This window comes from Pleurodeles waltl, chromosome 6, assembly GCF_031143425.1.
Source record: "Pleurodeles waltl isolate 20211129_DDA chromosome 6, aPleWal1.hap1.20221129, whole genome shotgun sequence".
NCBI lineage: Eukaryota > Metazoa > Chordata > Amphibia > Caudata > Salamandridae > Pleurodeles > Pleurodeles waltl.
Genome location: NC_090445.1, coordinates 994,230,755 through 994,251,959, shown reverse-complemented (window position 1 = coordinate 994,251,959; position 21,205 = coordinate 994,230,755). Strand labels below are relative to the sequence as shown.

The 21,205-nt window shown below is 39.7% G+C and overlaps 1 protein-coding gene across 2 annotated transcripts in view; it reads left to right on the top strand.

Annotated features, from left to right (window-relative positions):
* PRKG1 (protein kinase cGMP-dependent 1) overlaps window positions 1–21,205 on the top strand; it is a 1,945,024-nt gene that overhangs the window by 1,758,968 nt on the left and 164,851 nt on the right. For both annotated transcript variants that reach the window (XM_069239875.1, XM_069239874.1), the window contains exon 9: window positions 12,760–12,834. In XM_069239875.1, coding sequence (XP_069095976.1) covers window positions 12,760–12,834 — 75 coding nt within the window. The remainder of the gene's footprint in view (window positions 1–12,759; window positions 12,835–21,205) is intronic.

Below are 21,205 nucleotides of genomic sequence, written 5' to 3'. Positions count from 1 at the left end.
TTAATATTGCATTCAGTCATTAACTTCTACAACCTCTGGTAAATTGAAAATACATAAGTTGTATTGCCGATTGTGATTTCCAGATCCAGTAATAAGTTACTCATCGGAATAATATTTGCTGTAATAAGCATCACACTGTAAATTTTTGATTTGTTATCTTGGATTTTTATAGAAAGGCTGGCAATGTCTTTGCAAATATTTTTTATTTCTGTTGCAATATTATCAGAATTAGTGTGGACTGCTTGCAGCTCCTCCAATAATTTAGATAAAGAGGGTTCATTAGAATCCATAATTTTGTACTTGACAGAAAGAAGAGAGATTGCTTGTTTACATTTGTTAATAACAATATGAATATTTTTCCCTTCTAAGTTAATATATTTAAAAAAAAATTAAGACAGGCACAGTTAAAATTATGAATATAGAATGTTATACAGAAAAGTCACCATAAAAGCCAAGTGTGCAGCAGCTAAAACCAACTGTGAGAGTGGTTTAGGCCTCAGCCGTGCCGTTTCCTAGTATGACTCCACCTTTGTGACAGGAAACCTCAGCTGCACTGTGCAGGGGGGACTGGAAGCAGAAGATGCCTTCAGAAGTTGAAGGATAGCCCCCACATAAGTTCAACAGGAAGCTCAGGTTCAACAAATTCCTTTCACCTCAGGAACAAGAGGTAAAACTAGCCATAAAGTTACTTAAGCTTCGTCGATAATATGGGCGGATCGAGGAACTAGAGGGAGGCAGCCATCATGGTTCAAGCGCTCACGCAACTCAGAGTAATGAATTTCATTCTTAATGGGTTCAGCCAATAGGGCTTCTTAACAAATTGAACTCTTAATAATGTATTATTATAGGTTATTAGTGAACATAGGTGATTTTCAAGAAAGCTGCACAGGTTCAATTCTGGAAGTGATGGATACTTTAACATTTGTGCATAGACATGATTTAATATATAAAATGGAAAACTACTTGTGTTGTATCTCAAAGGAACTGTAGACTGAGAAGTAGCTACATGGACCACACACCCTTGCCAAATTAGGGCTGCTGTAACCCTGCATGCATTGTAAAAAGGGAATTTGGCAAAATAGTGGCAAATAAATTGAAAGAGCTCCTTCACATTTAGGATAATGAGAAAGAGTATTGCCTAACAAAAAAGCTGTAGCAATTGGTCCTAGAGTAATCCTCTTCAATGGACTCTGCTGATTGTGCTGTCTGAACTCATTCTTAGAGCAGTAGCCCTGTGCTTGGTTGGATAGATGCTCATGGCATGGAGTGTGCACTCCCATTTGGGATGGCAGGTGGGAGAGAGAAAGTAGTGATCCAGGCGCCCACTGCCTATGCCCCATCAAATTTTGGAAAATAGAAACCTTTTTTTAAAAATGCCTTTCTTACGGATTAAGGGATGCTTTAAAAAAATCTGTTTTCGAAAGGAATCATTGAGATGCTTTGTCTGCTGTCCCTTGCAGGGTACTACCCCTGTGACTGCAACAAATAAGAGATGGTCATAAAATGTGACTTGCCTAATGCATATTAATTAGGCATGTTGTTCTGAGATTGCATGCAATTTTGTGAACTGACCTATTAGTACAATGGTTGGTTTGCAAAATTCTATCCTATTTGAGAAACATTGGTGTGCAATTTGCAACCAATTTTTGCAAATGGATTAGTAAATCAAAAGTTCCACATGTTCATTAGTGATGATTTTCCCATAGTGTATAGTGGTAGGATGGCGAAAGTGCAGCTGACAAGTCATGGTGGATGTGTTGAGGTTGCTAGGAGATTTAGGGCCTCAATATGAGTTTGGTGGTCAGATGAACTGACTGACAAACTAGAGGGGAGGATGCTGCCATCATGCCCGCCATGCCCCCCCCAGTTGTACTACAATGTTCCTGCCGGGCTGACCAGTGGGAGCAGTGCTACGGTATTGTCTTCAGCTCCCTTAATATAGTAGCACATTAGCACCCTCAAAATGCACATGGTCTGCAAAGTAGACAGTGTGCATTCTGAGGGTGCAGGGCAGGGGGGTCTGTACTGCCCATGCAATGTGCATGGGCAGTGCAGGCCCCCCTGTGGCCCCTGGCACTGGCTTTCTGCAACCTTTTCTGCATGTCCACCATGAAAAGACTGGCAGAAAGTTGAGTAGTAATCACCATGACGGCACTGAGTGCAGTGTCGTTGTGGTTGACCACAATTATGTCTGCCGTCAGCCCATCCGAAACAATGTTCCTGACAGGGACTTCAGTCTTCAGGTGCTCCTGCCAGCCTGTGTTGTAATGTGGTGGTTGGACTGCCTGGAGTGAGGCGGACCGTTCTCACAGCAGGGCTGGCAGTCTCATGAATACCAGCCTCATAATCAGGCCCTATTGTCTAAAAATTATCTACTCTCATCCAGAATGCGTCGTCCATCCATCACCAATTCTGTCATCAATCCGTCTTTCTTCATTGCTTACAGCTCTTCATTTTCTCATTTGAATTTTGAACATTACGAATGAAAATACTACTATTCACCTGCTGAACTATCCTGTAAAAGAAATACTGTTCTGTTTTTCACTCTTTACTCTTTACTCCTAGTCTTCCCTGAGTGCACATTTTCTCCTAACTTGATTCTTCTGATATTAAGAGAAAGTTCTCTATCCTCTCAAATGAGAAGCTTTACCATGACAGCATCATTTATAGGCAATGGCTTTTATCTAAAAGTCTGCTGCTGGTCTCATATATACTTGCTCAATGTATTGATGTATTCCTCCTAAAGTATAGTTATTTGACAACTTGTAGTTCTAAAATCCACAGAGTTTGTGTATACCAACTAGACTACAATAATTTTGTATATGGAGTGATGACTAGGCTATTGAAAATCGTATATTCAATAAATGGAATCTCTGAAAGCCTACCTTCATGCCCCTTCATGTTGTCCTCTGGGTGGCACATCTCTTAGCAAGATACGTACACAAGGTCCTCAATGTGTGTGTCGTTTCTATGCATTGTTGTAGATCCTGAACATGGACTGTTGTGACCAAAGGTCATCGACAAGCAATAGGCAAGGGGCAGTGTAAAGTGAACAGATGACATTGTGAGGGCCAGCTGCAGGAGGATGCTGAAGTGTAAGCGCAGATGTCTCTAATGTGAGAGAGTGAGGATAAGGTAAAAAAAGTGTCACAGAAAAACAACAGCTAGACAGGCGACCAATGAGAAAGTAAGAGCCAGTCTAAAAAAAAATTGTGACAGACAAATAACAGGATCAGGATTAGATATCCATGTATCTGAGATAATCGTTGATGTTGCATGCATTGTGAATAAGAGAATCCTATGCTACTACTACCTACTTAGTGACTCTTCAGTGTGGGAGGGAGTAGTATTCCGTTTGGGAGTTGTTCATTATACTGCTGCTGCCTGTGCTACAACAATTTATGTTTGTGAGTTCAGTGTGCAATGCTGCTGCACAGGCTGTACCTGCTGACTGTGAAAAACCCTTGCACTGCTTACGTGTGTGTATGTGTGTATGTGTGTGTGTTTGTGTGCGCGAGGTTGGAGGGAGAGGAGTGCACATGCTTTTGCATATACTTCTGTGTGTGTAATATGTTTTGTTGCTGTCTTTGCTGCACCTATTTCTTTATCTTTCCAAAATGATAGCTTTGGTAAATCTTTGTTTTCTTGTGCATCTGGATAGTTAATTCGTTTAGCATCTGTTTATAAAAACATGTTCCTGATTCTGTGCTTGGTGACTTCTGCTTCACGTACAAACTGTTGCCCTTTCGGTGTGCTTTTGCTGACTTAAAGCAGTTGTACTTCTTGAAATCTTCCTCATTACACATCCCTGTAACAGCAGTGCACTGAAATGATAATGCACTACAGGCTTTGTTACAAGAATAAGGCCCATATTTATACTCTGCACTGAATTTGCGTTATTTTTAATGCTAATTCAGCGCAAACAACTCCATATTTATACTTCGGCGCTAGACACGTCTAGCGCCAAAGTTATGGAGTTATCGTCATTTTCTGGATGTGAAAACCTACCTTGCATCAATGAGATGTAAAGTAGGCGTTCCCGTCCAGAAAATGACAGTATGGGCCTTGTGCCATATTTATCCCCCATGCTAACAGCTAGCACGGGGTGGGATAGGGGCCTTAAATAATGGTGTTAAGCCTGCTTAGCGTCATTATTTAACACCTTGGTCAGAGCCGACGTTAGGGGACCTGTGGGCCTTTTTCCATGGTCAGAGATCATGGAAAGAGCCCACAAGTTCCCTTCCCTGGCCCCAGGGACAACCTCACTCACCCCCACCCACACCAGGAAGACACCTAAGGATGGGGAGACCATATCCCAGGTAGGTAGAGGTAGGTATGGGTAATTATATATTTTATTTTTGTCGAAGTGCCATGGAGGGCCTAACTTGGGCCATTGGCCTGGGGGGCATGACTCCTGTCTTAACTGAAACAGGAGTCATGTCCATTGGGTTTTAAAGTCAAAACATGACGCTAGTCTGGGCAGAGGCATCCTCTGACACTATACCCCATGTTTCCCCTATGCCTCCCTCACCCGGCTAGAGTCCTTTTCTATGACACTAGCCGCCCTTACTGCCGGCTAGCGTCATACCATAAATATAACACCTGATCGGCGTCTTGGTATGGCGCTAGCCGGCAGTAAAGTTTTTGATGCTGAACTGCATTAGCACAGTTCAGCGTCAAAAAGAATAAATATGGTCTAAGTACTTTCACAAATGTGCATGATTTACGGCTGTCAAAAACCATAAGGAGCTTAAATGAGACCTACTGTGATATGTGCTTCTGTGGATATCTTTTTTCAAAACCAAATGTTTACAAATTTCAGCCCTCTGCCTGTGGTTTTTTATAAGAAGAAGAAAAACCTATTTCATTGTAAGATAATGAGTATCTCGGGTTTGAATTGCATCTCACATTTTCAATAATTCAGGTTTCTGTTACACCATGATAATTAGTACATCTCTAAATGTATTACACAAATGACAGCATCCAAAGCATGCATCTATGTAAAGTCTCCATTAAATAGAACAGGTATGTGTTGAATGTACATTGCTGCACAATATCAATGTGCACATTTTATTCATCCGGGAATCGAAATATTGTTTTATCTATCCCACATGGCATGCTTTTTGTATGTACTGGTTCAGTTCACAGATAAATAGTGGTTACAAAGTCAATGTTGTCTGTGATGACAATGCATTATAGTATCATCATTGATGTGATATATCACACCATGAGCCGTGTATTGGGGGGTTTAACTGGTGAATTTCAGTGGTATTTGTGGACTTGTGGCATGCCTCAAGACGTCACCGTTACTGTGCCGGTACCCATGTGCACATACTGGACACAGAACAAAGCCCTTGTCCCTGCCCAGTGGTCAGCTATCCATGCCTGCTGTATTCAGAGGACATGATATGAACCCATGCACTGTGGGTACTGGATTCATCACCAGGAGGGTATGCCCTGGTATGCTTTAAAATTATGTGTTTCATAGATCCAATACATGGCCTGCAGATTTTTTAAAAATATTGTCACAAATCTGATTATTTTTCAGTGCCATTCTAATTATAGAAGTTTACCCAAAATGTACTTGAATGGCAGCACGAGATATGCAGGTCTCAAACTGGTCTCCAGACCTTTGCCAAGAAGTATGCTTTTTAATGTTTTAAGAACATTTTCCACACCTATATGATGTGTCTTAGTTCCCCAAGGTTTTGGGTGTAACTGAAGCACCCAAATATGACACGAAAGTAGCATTTCACAAGGTGGGACCACAAACTACGCTTAAGGTCCGAACCCCAAATATGGCCACCAGAAGAAAAATGCTCCACTTATTGGAGTCAATCAGACGTTTAGCTCATATTAAACATCTTGGTCTGCAGGATAGTGTACTAGCCAAACTGCTATTGTGGCATTTTGAAACATTTATTTTGCAGAGTTTTATAAAAATCAAAAAATGAATATTGGTGGCTGCTGTCTCCATTCCTACTATAATCGTGTGCCTCCAAATGTTTATGTACCACTTAAATATACGTTTTCTGTGGAATATTGAATGGAAAATCTAACAATTGGGACCCTGAAAATAAATGTTCAACCTCTTTACCAATCTACCTCAAACTTTTCATAACCAGGCCTTAGTTTTTTTTAATGAAATGGCACAAAATGTATAAGCAATCACACACGCACACACTTATACATATATCTGAGCATTTTGTCACACTTCATAGGCTGAGCATCTGTGTTGCACACCTGAAGAGTAGGGGTGGGTTAACTCATAGGCTGAGCATCTGTTTTGCACACCTGAAGAGTATGCAGGGGTGGGCTAACTCATGAGAGGAGGGTGATTTTGTATGAGTTTTGCCAAAGCACTACACAACGTAATATTTTCTGTGAAACGTGGCCTACATATGCATGTTTAAAATTCATCAGGTTGCATCTATGAGAAAATACAAAGGTGCATGCCCACAAGGATTCAACTAAAATTGAACCATAAAGTGAAAGATCAGGAAAGTAGTATCATTAACTGCAATAGCAAGGAAAACTAAACAACAACAAACAGTCAATAAGGTATCTGATTAAAAGCATTAAAACGTCAGTGAATGCAGGAAGCATTACCAGAAGAAAATAAATTAAAACCAGTCATTAACCAAATTGAAATAATAAGGAAGAAAGAATTGAGGAGGTGGTGGAACAGGGCAGACACGCAAGAGTATTTCGATTTCTGACAAACCCTAAGAAGATTACGGCTATTGCTGGCACCAGCTGTGCAGACAAAGTTCAAGAGGATGGTCCTAGAAATGTAATAAAGTAATGCTAAAAACATGCCTGTAAACAAAAGAGAGAAATGTAGCAAAAACCTTAATGTATGAGAGAAAAAATTGGACTGATTAGGTTTATGATGATTACCATCCAGTAGCGGCTTGTGGGAGGGAAAAGGGGCGGCAAAGCGCTTGGCTGGGGCTTGGTGCGAAAACACGACATAAAAAATATATATATAATGGAAAAAAGTTACCTTTTTGCTTTGTGCCTCGCTGCTCTCATCCGCTCGTAGACTGGACTGCAGGCACAGGCTCCCAGCCTGTCTTGAGTCCAGTCCTAACAATGGATTGGACAGAGTGCCCAGCCAGGGCGCTCTGTGGCAGAGTGGAAGTCTCTGCCCGCTGCCTCCAACCCAGCAATGCAGTGCCTGCATTTCTGGGTTTGAGAGAGCCCTGAGCACATGTGTGTTTGGCCGGCCCGAGACAGCCGGCCAAACATACATGTGGATTGAGGGGGACTGCAGTGCACTCCCTCTCATTCCGTCACAGCCACATGGCCCCACCCTTTCACTCTAAAACAATAATAAATAGAGTTTATTATTGTTTTATAGTCAATAATAAACAAAGTTTATTATTGTTTTATAGTGAAAGGTTTGCAGCTGCTCCTGCTGGCGGGGGCGACACTCTTCCGTCATAGTGGAGGAGACGCCCCTGTTACCATCAATCTGTAGAAAAAAGAGAATAGGACTGGAAACATTTGATTCAGAAATAACATTTAAGAAGAAATGTAAGCTGGTCAGGTACAAAATAGATTATGAAAATAGTGGTACACACAGGTTTGTGAGACAAAAATCCATAATGAGAGCTCTGATGCAAGCACAATAGGAGGAAAAGAATCACATACACAATTGAGTTAGGAGAAATGTGGAAGCTCAGACAGGACCCACAAAACAACTCAAAAGTCAGAGAGAGATCGGAAGGCAGAGGGAGAGGAGAAGGCAGCCCCTTAAAAGGGGGGAGCCAAAGGAAGTGACATATCACTATCAGGGATAGGACCGAATTATTTAAATCGTGAACCAAAGAAAACAAAGTGGTCAAAGCACGTTTAAGAAAACTAACTCTAGAGCAAAAAGATGTCCTTGAAACGAAAGTCAGATTCTCCAAAGCAAAAAAAAAATTGTATGAGTATTATGTTTTGGCAGGTATGGTTCTCTCACATAAATGTGGAACAGTATCCAGTCCAACAAACTCGCTCTCACTTTTAGAGTTAGGGAAGTGCAATGTTTAAGATGGTGAAGCCTGCAGTGGCTCCAATGGGGGTAACCATAGACCGACAGCCGGCTGCACATTGAACTGTTAGTAAATGGACCTTAGATCATTTACTGAATTTAGTCCTTATCCCTCCAACGTTCTGTTTTCCTCTTTTGGGTTGTCATTGACAGCCTGGCAGTACCAAGCAGGAAAACAAAGAATGGCCTACTCCCACCACACACCGGGAGAATGATCCCAATGTGTTAGAGACATTTTAGCTTTTGTTTTCAATATCAAATTTCCAGTTTGGGAGTTGGTTTTTGAAGAACAAATATCCATATGGGCACATAGAATACAAGGACCACTGAGAAAGGTTTTGGTGTTTTCTGTGCAGTGAAACCACAACTGCAGCTCTGGTGAAGATACAGAGATTGCTGCCTGCCTGGCAGAGAAATCTAAATGTGGTGGGCTGTACTCTATCAGGACAGCAAAGTACATTACTCCATGGACCTGGCAGAATGGTGCCCAGAACACTGTTCTCTGAATAAGAGATATGCATGGATTTCTACAAGTATGTTGGAAGAAATCTAGCTACACAAACATTTCCTGCATCCCAAAGGAACCACATCCAGAGACTACAAAGAGACGAAAAGTGGAAACTAACCTCTCTTTAAAGATAGGGATAGAGTTGCAGAACTAGTGACTCTTGTGGATGAAACACTGGCAGAGAGCAAATAATGAGTTTGGAACACATGATGACACATCAGTGGAATTGAGACAGGTGTTACAGTGGTCTGGAAAAGGACCCAACTTTACATTTGTGCTAGAATTTAGTGGTCAATGATATACAAAATGAACAGGTTAAATGACCATAATACAGGAAACCTCATTTGACATACAAATGAATTAATAATGTGAGAGAGGTATCTGACATGACACATTTTAAAATAGAACTCTCTGTCAAAGTGGGCAACATTGTGAATATGACCATATTTTCAGATACAACTGGAAGATCAACTATGGTTCACAACCACAGATGGAAAATCTGTGAATAAAATAAAGCATATACCTGTAAGTTGAAAACATGGTATGAAGAAGAACCTATTGATTGGGGTGAATGTAAATATCTTCGAATTGACCATCTCCAAGAAAGCCACCATACATTTACTGCAAAGATCTTCAAGAGAAAAAACTATCCATCAGGATTCCCAATTTTTTTATTCACAAATTTCCTACAGCAAAACACTTTAATATTTATTGATACCTTTCTATTCCCATTAGTAAAGGCACTTCTTGCATATTTCCACATCGCATATTTCATTAACAAAATAAGGGGCCGATTTATTGGAAAGTGGCGCAACGCGGTGCTGCACCAAAATTGACAGTGCCGCGCTACGTCACTTTAGAGATGTAGGGGTGTGCCGTATTTAACTGTAATTGGCACACCCCTGCGTTTCCCCCTGAGCTGGCACTCAATTTAGCTGCCTGCACCAACGCAGGCATCCTTGCACCATTGTGCAAGAATTTCTATGTTGAAGGGTGTGATAAATGTTTATGTGCCGGAAGGTGTCCTTTCCTGTCAAACGATCACTAATGGCGTTTTGGCACTTCTGTGTGTGCTGCACAATGCAGCACACACAGAAGTGCCAAAGCGTCATTTTCAAATGATTGTTTATGTGCAGGAAGGGACACCTTCTTGCATAAACAACCATTTCTGTCATTTTCCTTTTTCTATGCGTGCGGCAGAATGCAGCACGCATAGAAAAAGCAAAAAACAAGGAGGAATAAAATCAGTCCTTCTCGTTGCAACCTGTTAATGCCACCCCTGGGGGTGGCATTAGATTTTGACACTGCCTTAGGTTTACGTGATTTCATAAATCTGAGGCAGCGTCAAAATGCAATTGTTGTTGCTGTGGCACCCCCACAGCAACACCCATTACACGCCCCTTCCACGCACAGTGCTGCGTGGGAAGTGGCCGTATTTACAGGATGGTGTTAAGCCACAAAAAGTGGCTTAATGCCACCTTGTAAATACGGTACTGTGCTTAGCGCGACAGGAGAGTTACAAAAAGTGACGCTCCTGTAGCACTAGGGCTGTATAAATATGGCCCTAAATTGCGTCCACTGCAATTGTACTGCTCTTCAAAATACATCATCATCAATTGTGTGGACAATGAAAAATTAGTAACTGCAAACATGAGATAACCTCCAATTGTGTTGGAGATCGAACAGGCAATCAATAAGGACACAACCAATTGAAATTTGAATAGGAAATAAACAGTTTGGATTCATTTGCTGTTAATCGATTATCAGCACAAATCTTTCCATGATCAAACTATGTGAATGTGTACTTCTTTAGTAATCTCATCAAATAGGCTTAACATTCTAAGCATTATGAAAACATGTTTTAACTAATGACTTTATAATTTTGGATTAAAAAAAGCGTTCTTAATGTGATGTTACAGTTCTCTATTAAGATTGCAGGCTATCCAATGTTAAAGAAACTATTCCAAGTTCCTTGAAACCCCTTGGCTTGGATATTTGCTAATGATAGAAAGCTAAAATCATCTGACATTTCTCAGCTTTGCCATTTACACATCCACATTTCTCACTTCTCATGACCATCTTCATGACATCATATGATTGATGACATTCATGATATAGTTTCTTTTTTTTCTGTCATTGGAAGCCTGATTTACAACAAACAAAACAATGTAGTAATTGTAGTAATCAGAAATGTCAACTCCAAGTCTGATGTCAATCTGTTCAGCAGGTGTTATCTTTTGATTGACAACAAAAATCCTACTAAACTTGAATAGGAAATGCAATAACGTTAACCCTCATCATCTCTCCTTAACTTAGCTGTGGCTTCCTGCCCTAGGCCAGTCAGTGAGAATCTTTTCATTATTAAACTTATGTGAAACGTTTATATTTTTGGCAATGTTCATACAGATTTTTATGAGGTAGCAATCGTACTGAACTGAAATCGACTTTTGTTAAAGGCACATTTTGGGTCTACAAGGATCATAAACTGACCTTCTTTTTAGAAAAGTTTACAATTCTTTAAAAAAGATACATTAATTTAAGTTTGTATTACCGTTATGATCAAAAACAGGAAAAAACGTGACATTTGCCAGTTTCATTTTGGTACAATGCTCATGATTGAAATGACATAACAGATGTCAACACCAATATATCGCAAAATTACACTGCTTCACAAATCATAAACATTTTAGGTATAATCTAGAACATTTTGTGTATGTAAGGGTACCCTTTGGAAACTTAATGACCCTATTTAGGAATAAAGCAATGGTTCGTTGGCATATGACAGTTCTTTCTTGTTACTGGTAGGTATGGATCTTTGCGGTAATTTTTGGCACCACACAAATGTGTTTAGACCTTTGCATCTAATTTTAAGCAAATAACAACATGTTTATATTCATTCATGGTTTGATATAACAACTTAATTGTCGTTACAGATCTTTACCAGTTTTACGCTCCAGCTTTTACAGCTTACTATGACCATTCTAAATATACAGTAATAATCTATCTTTTATCAAACATTCAGAGCATATAGAGGAGTGACCGCAAATAATTGGTTCCTTTGTAAACTGAAGGCTTGCAATATCCTCTTGTGCATGTACAGTACGGAATATTTTGTTAATTACAATATTTGGTCAAAAGATCTCTCTTCCTCGAAACCCCTTTTACATTTTTGGTCTTGTGCTCCTTTTTATGAATGGTATAGGGTTTTTGCAGATTTGCAGAATAAATGTGGAATAATTACTTCCAAATCCAATACACCCTCATGCAGCTCGTAACTGCTTGCAAAAATTATTTTAAGCAGTTTAATGAACAATACTTTTAAAAGAAGACGTATTTTGTGTGATAACATTCTGAGAGTTTCCTGCTTGGTTGTAATGAACTTCCAAATGTCATTAAATAAACATGCTGCCTTAAAAATCTGCTTATCAGCTAATGGCTGAATGGTCAGGGAAAAGTTTTTCAAAGTAGATGAAAACCAGTTTCGTTTTAATTATTTAAACAGTAGTTTATTGTCTGTGAATGTCATATTGTCAGCTTGCTATTGCAGGGGTAGCATGATCATAACGTAACTCTCACAACTTATTAATTAATAGGATCAATGTAATTTTCTTATTACTGGTGAACAGTGGAGTCATAGTTATTACAAGCTCCCTGTATGCGTATGGAACTAAAGAGTAAATATTTATTTTACTTCATTTAAACTAGTTTATCTTGTACAAATGATTTAATATGATGGCTATATGACATATTGCTATAAATCTTCAAATCTTGGCAGTAAAGCACCACTAGGGCAATGGATCTGAATATATTCATTCATACTGTTATTTCCCACACCATCCAAAATCTCAAAAGATGACATATCTCTCCTTTCACTAAAGATCTAACTGGGCACCAGGCAATCATTAGGGTAGCTGGTACATACACTTCACGCATATTTCTGTCTGGAATAGTTGCTTGTTTGAAATCCCATAATTATTCTTCTCTAAGGCATATTTATGTTCTGCAGTCTTGACATGGAATATGCACTAAAAATAGCCATCTATAATTTTATCCTAAAGGCTTCTATTCATTGTGTGATCAAGTGATTGGTGCCTGGCATTTTCAGTTAAAATTACTAACAGTTTGCTGGCCAATGCTGTTTTCATGTTTTTAACTTTAGTGATGAAAGTATAAGCTTTTTAAATTCTACATAATTTGTTCTTCCTTTCAGCTCTTTCAAGCACTTAATTGGGGGTTTAGATGATGTCACGAACAAGGCCTATGAAGATGCAGAAGCAAAAGCAAAGTAAGTTTCTGGAAATCAAGAAAATCTCATTGTTAAGAATTTGAGTATTTAATTTTCTTAAAACCATTATTAATATTATACTTATAATCACACATATGAGAATAAATATACACAATATTTAGGTGACTATATGGCTTTAGTAAGCAAATCAGAGCTCGATGTAAGTTTGCAATGATAGAAATGATAGGTAAAATAAGGAAATCATTTGAAACCTGCATTCGTCCTTTCAGTGTTTCAGATCATTCAGGTGTCAGCATGTACTTAGGTGCAAATCTCAACCAGTAGGACAATAAACAAAGGTAGGGAAGTGCAAATAAATGAATGTTTACATGGAAAACCACAGCCAAAAACAGGATAAGAAGATCTGAACTCAACTAAAAGGGTTAATCAATTCCCAGAAACATGTAAAAAAGTATAACCTGAGCTATGGAATTAACGTATTGGCCTCATGCTGTAAACACTAAACGTGAAGAGAGGTGTAGTCATGTGATTCTGGGGAGCATATTCTCAAATGGTGACACATTTATCAGACTTACCGATTAACACTTGATGGCACCATGTCCATCTTAAGCTGTCACACAGCACAGATTCTTAGCAGCAGTAGAGAGGGAAGATGCCCTTGGTCTGCTCAAGGCACTTTGGGCCTTTGGCTACTAAATGATTGTGGGTGCACTACTTCCATATGGGATTCACACTTTGGCTGACTTGCAAAATCCTCTTGATTGAGCCTATCAATGCTAAGAAAAGAGAAGAGGTTGACTTCCCATTATTATTGGCCTTGTATGGTGGTTAAAACAAAATATCCCTTTCTTTTAAATTGCAAGAATGTGTGTAGTCGATGTGACTTTGAAAGTGAGAGTTGACACTGTCAGAGGACTGCAGTCTCTTCTCATATCTGGGAGCAAGTAAAGACTATCAGTCATAGACAAAACAACCACATATTTTGAAGTTGAAATTCTATGAAACATTGAAGAGAGGGCAAGCCCATTGTCTCAGAACAGGAAAGTGTGCAATGTAACCCACTGCCATTTCTCAAGAAAGACATGCTATTTCAAACGCCAGAGGGTCAGATCTGATCACATATATTCATGATTAGGCCTCTGGAGGCCTCCTAAGTGTTCTAGAGTGTTTAAAGGCTCATTATTGCTTAGTGATGCAGCTCTCGTATAAGTGGGGATGATAAAGAGTGTGTGATGCCAATGGGATGTAAGATTAATTTGATTCTTTGTCTAACTCGTGCTTACTTCAAAAGCTGGCAGAAAAGCTCAGCGAGTAACTTGTCTCTGACATCCGCAGTGACATGATGGTCATGACTTTGAATCCCAGCAAGGACGACTTGGTCTTCCATGCTTCTGAGATCAGTAAATTGAGGGTCATTACATTTGGTAAAAGTCTGCTGCTGAACAGTCCAACAAAGCCAAACCTGCAGACTTCTAGGTAAGAGGGACGTTCATTTCTTCTCTCCAGAGGTAGACAATCAGTAGCATAAGTAGAACTAAACCCAGATCAATAAGTATAAATATTATCAGCCTTTTGAGTGAGCCTGCATTTTAGATTCTTAAGAGTTCAGCCTTTTCAGCCTCGAATGTTTAGTTCTAGACCCTTTGTGTTCCTCCATTTGGTAAATAGTGCTTTTGTTTTTTGCAAAAATGCTTGCAGAGGCTAAAGGGTAACTGGTGTCACTGCTCCGCGTCTACATCACAAATATTAGGCTCAGTCTAGCTAATCTTTAGAGTGTTATAAAATGTTGCTGTGGCAGCAATTTTGCTGGGAAGATCCCAGAGATTTAGGAACTACAACTCCTATGCTTATGAGCCAGATGCTCCAAGCAACACTTCTATGATGCTTCAAAACCTTAATGCATGGATTCTAATGTTCTCCTAAATAGAACAGCATACAAGCACCATGTTATCAATTGTGCACCAAAGGGCACCAAGGAAGTCAAACAAATGGAGTGGATCTGTGTCTTCTGCACTCTGAAAAGGGTTCCATAAATTTTAAGTTCAGAGGAGCTACTTAACAGTTGAAAGTGCTTTCAGTCTCGGAAGGAAAGCACTTTATAAATGTCAGTACAACAATGGCTAGAGTTGTTGTTGTTTTAGGATTTAGGGCCTGATTTAGAGTTTGGCAGAGAGGAAAAGCTGTGAAACTCTTGGTCCTCTTATCTCATTTAGAGCGGGGCAGCCATAAGCTTTCCATTTCCGAAACCCCATTCACTCTGCTTACTCTCACAGTTCAACGGAATACAGGCTGTCAGTATGAATCTATCATACCACCTGCTTGCTCTATTTAGCGCAGACAATATGATTTTTTTCTGACAGTCACCGCCATGATAAGCCTGTTGGTGAGGTACAGAAAAAAAACATCCGCTTATAGAGTTTATTTCTGAAAAATCCAAAACGTTAAAGGTTTGGTGAACAACCATTCAAAACTACTATCAGCCATCTACCATTCTTTTTGTGCCTTGGAGAAAACCTGCATGATGGTGGTTCCTTTTGAGGGGCTGATATGACTGCTGGGCTGGTCATCTCTAAATGTAATAAACGGAGAATCATTGGTATGGCGGAAGTAATGCCTTCTGCAACCCTGATGCTCTGTACTCCATTCATTTTCAAATAAGTACCTTTAGAAGTGCTCTTTTCACTTCCTCAATTCTGGATTTATAATACAAATAGTACCTTTTCCTGCGTCAAATGGGTTTTGTTGTGAAAGGTATGTAATGTAAATGCATACTTTTGCAGACCGCCCATCTGCAAAATAAAATGAATATCTTGAAAATTTCCCGACACCCCTTTTTCTGTAACCTCAAAGAATCAAAGATTTATAACATGGAAAGTGTTATGTACCTCACTTTAGCAGACAGTTTTGCTTTCTGTTATCGACTGTCTCGCTCTCTGGCCAGTGAAACTTATATCTCAGGTCTTGGGTGGACTTTTATACATTACTAAAATGATATCAGTGTTTTCCGAAGCTGACAAGCTGCTTTCGTTACATTGTGTTTGGTACGAGCGAGGCCTCTGGATTCTGAAGGTCAGATGCAACTTCCTTGGATTAATTATTTTAAGAAGTCCAGCTGACACTTACATGGATGTTGATGCACAGAGTATTTAACACAAGGGTGTACTATTTTGCGTTTTGTGATCAGATGAATACTTATGGTCTGATTCTCAAACTGTACTTTGTAGTCAATTTGTAGTACTACAAAGGTACTACAAACTGCAAATCACAAACTGTGTGTGACGTTTTACAACTCCAAGCTCCCTTTACTTACGTATGCAAATTTCTCAGCCCTGTCCACAGAGTCTCCTGGTGCGGAGACCTCTACACACGTAGGTGTAGGTAGTGCTGTGCCATAAAACTGTGCATGTAGTTTGTGACTACCGAAAAATAGTAAACTTACTAATAAGTTAACTTTGAGAATTAGACGGATTGTGTGACTGAACATCTGTTCGTGAGACCAGGGAAGTCACACACTTACATACATGTAGCCTGAGGTGGCCATAATAAGGCCTCAGTAGAAAAGTAATGCACTTCATTTTTCATCTTCTATGTCTTTTAAGACTCAGCAGGGTAGGGTTCATGCAGAGAGGGGATGCATTTTGAAATGCTTTTATTTAATGTTATCTACATAGCCGGTAAGTGTAACATCTGACAAATGAGCCCTGAAAACCTCGTAAAAGACAGCACAAACCTGCCAGCTTGCAAATGAATTTAACCATGTGTAAGGAGGGAGCGAGGCCTTGGAGGGGGCCGGGCCTCGTACAGAGAGCTACCTAGAAGGCAGTCTGCCCCTGACCAAGCCCCCGACCATCTCCCAAAACAAGGTTCATTGAGGCTTTCATGGATGTCTTGTGTTTTCACACATCGTAATGAGAATTGGCTGCTTACTGCCTCCGAAAACGGGCTGGAAATCCAATGTTTACACTGGTTTTCGCCTCATTTTCCCGCCACAGTGTGATTTCAGCCCCTCGCCTGGTCAGTGTATGAAGGAGGCCAAAATCATGTGACTCAAGGTGGCACCCTGCGAGCTTGCAGGTCTGGACAACATTCTCTCAAACTGAAATAAGACCTAAATACGGAAACGGTGGAAATCATTAAACAAAATCAGAAAGTTATGTTGATTTCGTTTATGTTTTTGTTCTTCACAAGCTGATTTCTAATATTCTAAGAAAGGTGTTATTTCTTCATAAATCCTTTTTTGATTCATTGGCAACATAGGAGAAGGGATGGAGATAAAATAGAGTCTGTCCTATTGGAATTTTTCTGCAGCCTCAGAAAAATATGTCACCCCAAAAAGCACTTTCTATACTCACCATTCATAGTTTTTACTCATTTCACCACAGGAATCTGTAGGTCCAGTCTCTTGAGACAAACCCTTTGCCTTCTTAAAATGTAAAACCATTTGTGTCTCAGAGTGGTAGATACTAAATTCTATTAATTTCATATTGTATTGTATTGCAACATTTTTGTATTGCTTCATACACTGGTGTGGAATGCCAAAGCACATTTTCAGATGAGTAGCACGCTACACCATGGGGGAATCTGTGAATAGCAGTGTTGCTTTTTCTATGATTCTATGTGAGGAGCACTTTAGTGTTATGCATGATGAGAGGTTTGGTGTTGGCGTGCAGAGGGAGTAGTAGAAGAGGAGAGTAGGAGTGCAAAATATAATTGTAATTAGCTGAGGATTCAATTTTACTCTGATGGTCCCATGTTAGGTGTCATGGTTTCTATTCTGCTAAAGGCAGGTATCTACCTGGAGGGAGTGTGTTGTAAGTAATCCAGTTGGAGGTGACAGGAGCTTTAAGAGTTTCAGGGGCAGAATAATGGAAAGTGGTGCCACTTTCCTGCGCCCCTTAGCATCCCCCCACCGCCACCATGTGTGCATCATTTATAAAATACGGTGCACCATGGTGCAGGGTGTGGGCAATGGCGTTATTTCTCATGATGCTATTGATGTACTCTGCAGGAAAAGCACACAAATATTGGCGCTACTCCTGCAGAGTACAGAGGGCCCATTCTAACTAATGGCAACCTCCTTTTAAAGCGGCGTTAATGGAAACCTCCTCTTGAGCAGGTGTTAAGAATGCCGTAAAAAATGGCGCAAGGAAATCTCATAGATTGCCTTATGCCATTTTTCCGGCTCCCCTAACGGAGGAATGCCCCCTATGCATACATTATGCCTGATGCAGGCATAATGTAGCGCAAAGGGTTACAGAGTGGTGCAATGCATGCATTTCACCACCCTGTAAATATGACGTGGGATTTCAGCCTTGTTGGACCACATCAACGTCAAAAATAATGACGCTAATGTGGCGCAAGGTGGCGCTATGGCATTATAAATATGCCCCTTAGACTGGATTTTGTGTGCATGTAAGTCAAAAGAAATTGGGGTAGTCAGAGAAGGCTCAATAGCACATATAGCAAAATGTACAAGACAGAGAGGCTATCAAATGAATTAAATTATGTAGAATGTGTAAGAACGAGAGTTAGTGACATAAACAGTAGCCATGCACTTTTTTTTAAAGGCAGAGATACTGCTTACTGGTGTCCAAATTCTTCATTTATACGGAAAGAAATGGAAGAACAATCAAGGCTGGCAACTTCAGCAGAAACTACAAAATAAAGGTCGATTTCACCTTCTGCTGCTAGGTGGAAGGATGTCAACATTTTAAGCAGGGATTCGTGCCCCAAGCCCCTCTCATCTGCCAAGAGATTTCCAAAGCTGGACAAACAGAAGTCAGGCAAACCTTAGTCGATCATGCCTCAGACCCTAGCTAAACATGTACCCTGCACATGCAGCGGAGAGAGAAGAATTGCTTGGTAGGTTGCTCCTCTAAAGTACGAATCAGTTTACCCATGCTACAGTTCTGTCTTCACCCCTTCATGTGAGTCCAAAGACAGACAGATCAAACTGCAACCCTTCAAATTGACTTCTTGCAGTTGAAACAACCGAGCACAACGTGAGGAGCAGGTAATTTCAAACGTTCTACATTACTTCGCAAACAACAGAGAACATTTGTGTCAATTTGAATTGGTGGTTGCCTATGGGCCCACCAGGACTCCTTTTTGTGGACTAGCTCTGATTCATCATCAGACTTTGACCCAGAACAATGAAGAGAAGGGCAGAAAAACGGTTAAGAAGGAGGAAGAGAAAGATGGAATACAGTGACAAAGTGAGAAAACAGTGATAAAAAAGAACCTGAAGGAGTAAAATAATGTCAGAAGAAGTGTATGGCGATGGATAATAGAGCCATATGGTGGAATAAAGAATAGACAGTCTTGATATCCGGCAACCCTGGTATTTAGCAGTGCCGAGGGCGGGGTTTTAAGAAAAAATGTTCTATTTTCTGTTAATTAAGCGCTGGTTGTCGGTTGATGAAATAGCACAGCCTTGGTGCCCATCAAATGGAGATTTTTAGAAAACACGTCCTAGCCTGAAAAATGCTTATCATGACCCAGGGGTTATTGAAACACCTTATTATTAATTGAGATGGTTTCATTCAGTGGCTTGTGCTACAGATGGATATGTGTGCACCCCTTTATTTGGAGAAGTGGGTTTAGACTTCGAGCTTTAGGATATAAGGTTGTGTTATGTTATATGTAATGTTATGTGATTTTATGATATCTTATGTTACGTCATTTAAAACCCAAATGGTACATTGCTGTAAGTCAAAGCAATTAGGTAGGTTTCTAATATACCCCCTCCCCACATACACACACACAAACACACTTTTAAAAGGAGAAATAAACACCCAACTTACTCTAAAAACAAGTTTGGAAAATAATTCCTTAAGGGTGGACACGGCCTGTTACCATCACCTGCTGGCCATGGGTTTGATATTTCTTCCATACCTAGGATTGCTTCAGTGAAGAGCATACTATTCACACAAGAACAGAGTGGACATATTTTCTATTTTTAGCAAATGTTCCTTGCATATAGTACATGCATGGGCTCATGTTTTGTCGAGTAAAGGAGGCACAAGCTCTCTGAAGGACAGCTGCCAAAGAGACTCACGTCATACGCATACTCAGTAAATTTGGCTGAAAAGCCATGACTGGATGAGACGACCCTCATGACTCAGGGTAAGTTGCTGCTATGTTTAGAGCCGGAGTGTATCTCAGTCACCCAGGCATGCCAAGGCAAAGTCAGTTGTATAATGAAGGCGTTCAGCGGTCGATGAACGCAGTTCACAAAACAAATCTGTTCATTGAGGTAATAGCGACAGTTGTCGGTAGACTAAAAGAGAGTTAGGAAATCGGTGAACATGACAGGAGCAGGCATGAGAGAGGTATAATTATCGATTTTGAAAAGCAGATCTAGTAAGAATTAAAAAAAAATTGCTTTTCGATAATACAATCCATCTTTTGAATATCTCAAAAAAAATTATGATAATATTATTATACATCTTTGCATTAATGTTTTATTATCATTTTACATATTGTCAGTCACTCAGATTTCTTCTGTTCAAACATGAACCATTAAAGATACAAACTACACTATGTACAAATAGGTATGAAAATACAATTCATAACACAGCACTGGAATCATTAAAAGTTTCGTTAAAATCTGTGATTTATTTAAAACCTACAATAGTGAAAATAAGAGCACATCTTCATTAAAATGCAGATTAAAATACAAAAACTTTATCCATATTTTGTGTTTAAAAAAACTAATGTCCCTTGCGTGCTAAATAAAATTAGCAAATGATAAGCAGATAAAAGGGGTATGCAGTTGTTGCAGATAATGGAAAGAGGGTTTGCATTTAGTAAAACGTTGTTTCAGCAGTGGTATGATAAATTGTTTCCTGGGGTGGTTTAAAAATGCAGAAGAATAAGTAATGGAGGGTACTTTACTTAGTAATTCCATTGCAGTGACACTTAAGGAGCTTGTCATTAAAATCATGCTCAAAGCAATAGGAAAATGTACTGTATTTAGGCAGAGTATGCTGTACGTTGGTGACCAGGGTAATGTAGGGCTGTAAGCCACTTTGTGTAATAATTCATCATGTCTTATATTGTTTCTTTCTTCTGACCCATGAACTTCCTGGATTCCAATCTAGAATTCTGAATTCTGTTTTAAAGGTCCTTTTGTAGGATTCCCTGCGGAGGTTTAGATTCTCTAACTTATCTTGATTTCCCAATATCCATACACTAATATAGGCTAACCATGGCATTTTTACTGCAGCATTCAACTTTAAACAATTAGAAACAATGATCTTCTGAAAGAAGAGGTGATATTTGAATACGTTCTTTCAGTATAAGACACATGCAATTCCTGGTGGCATATAGAAATGTTACAGCTTGACGTGACAGCTATCATTCTTTTAAGACACTTATTTTCCACTATATGAATTACATTTACATTTTA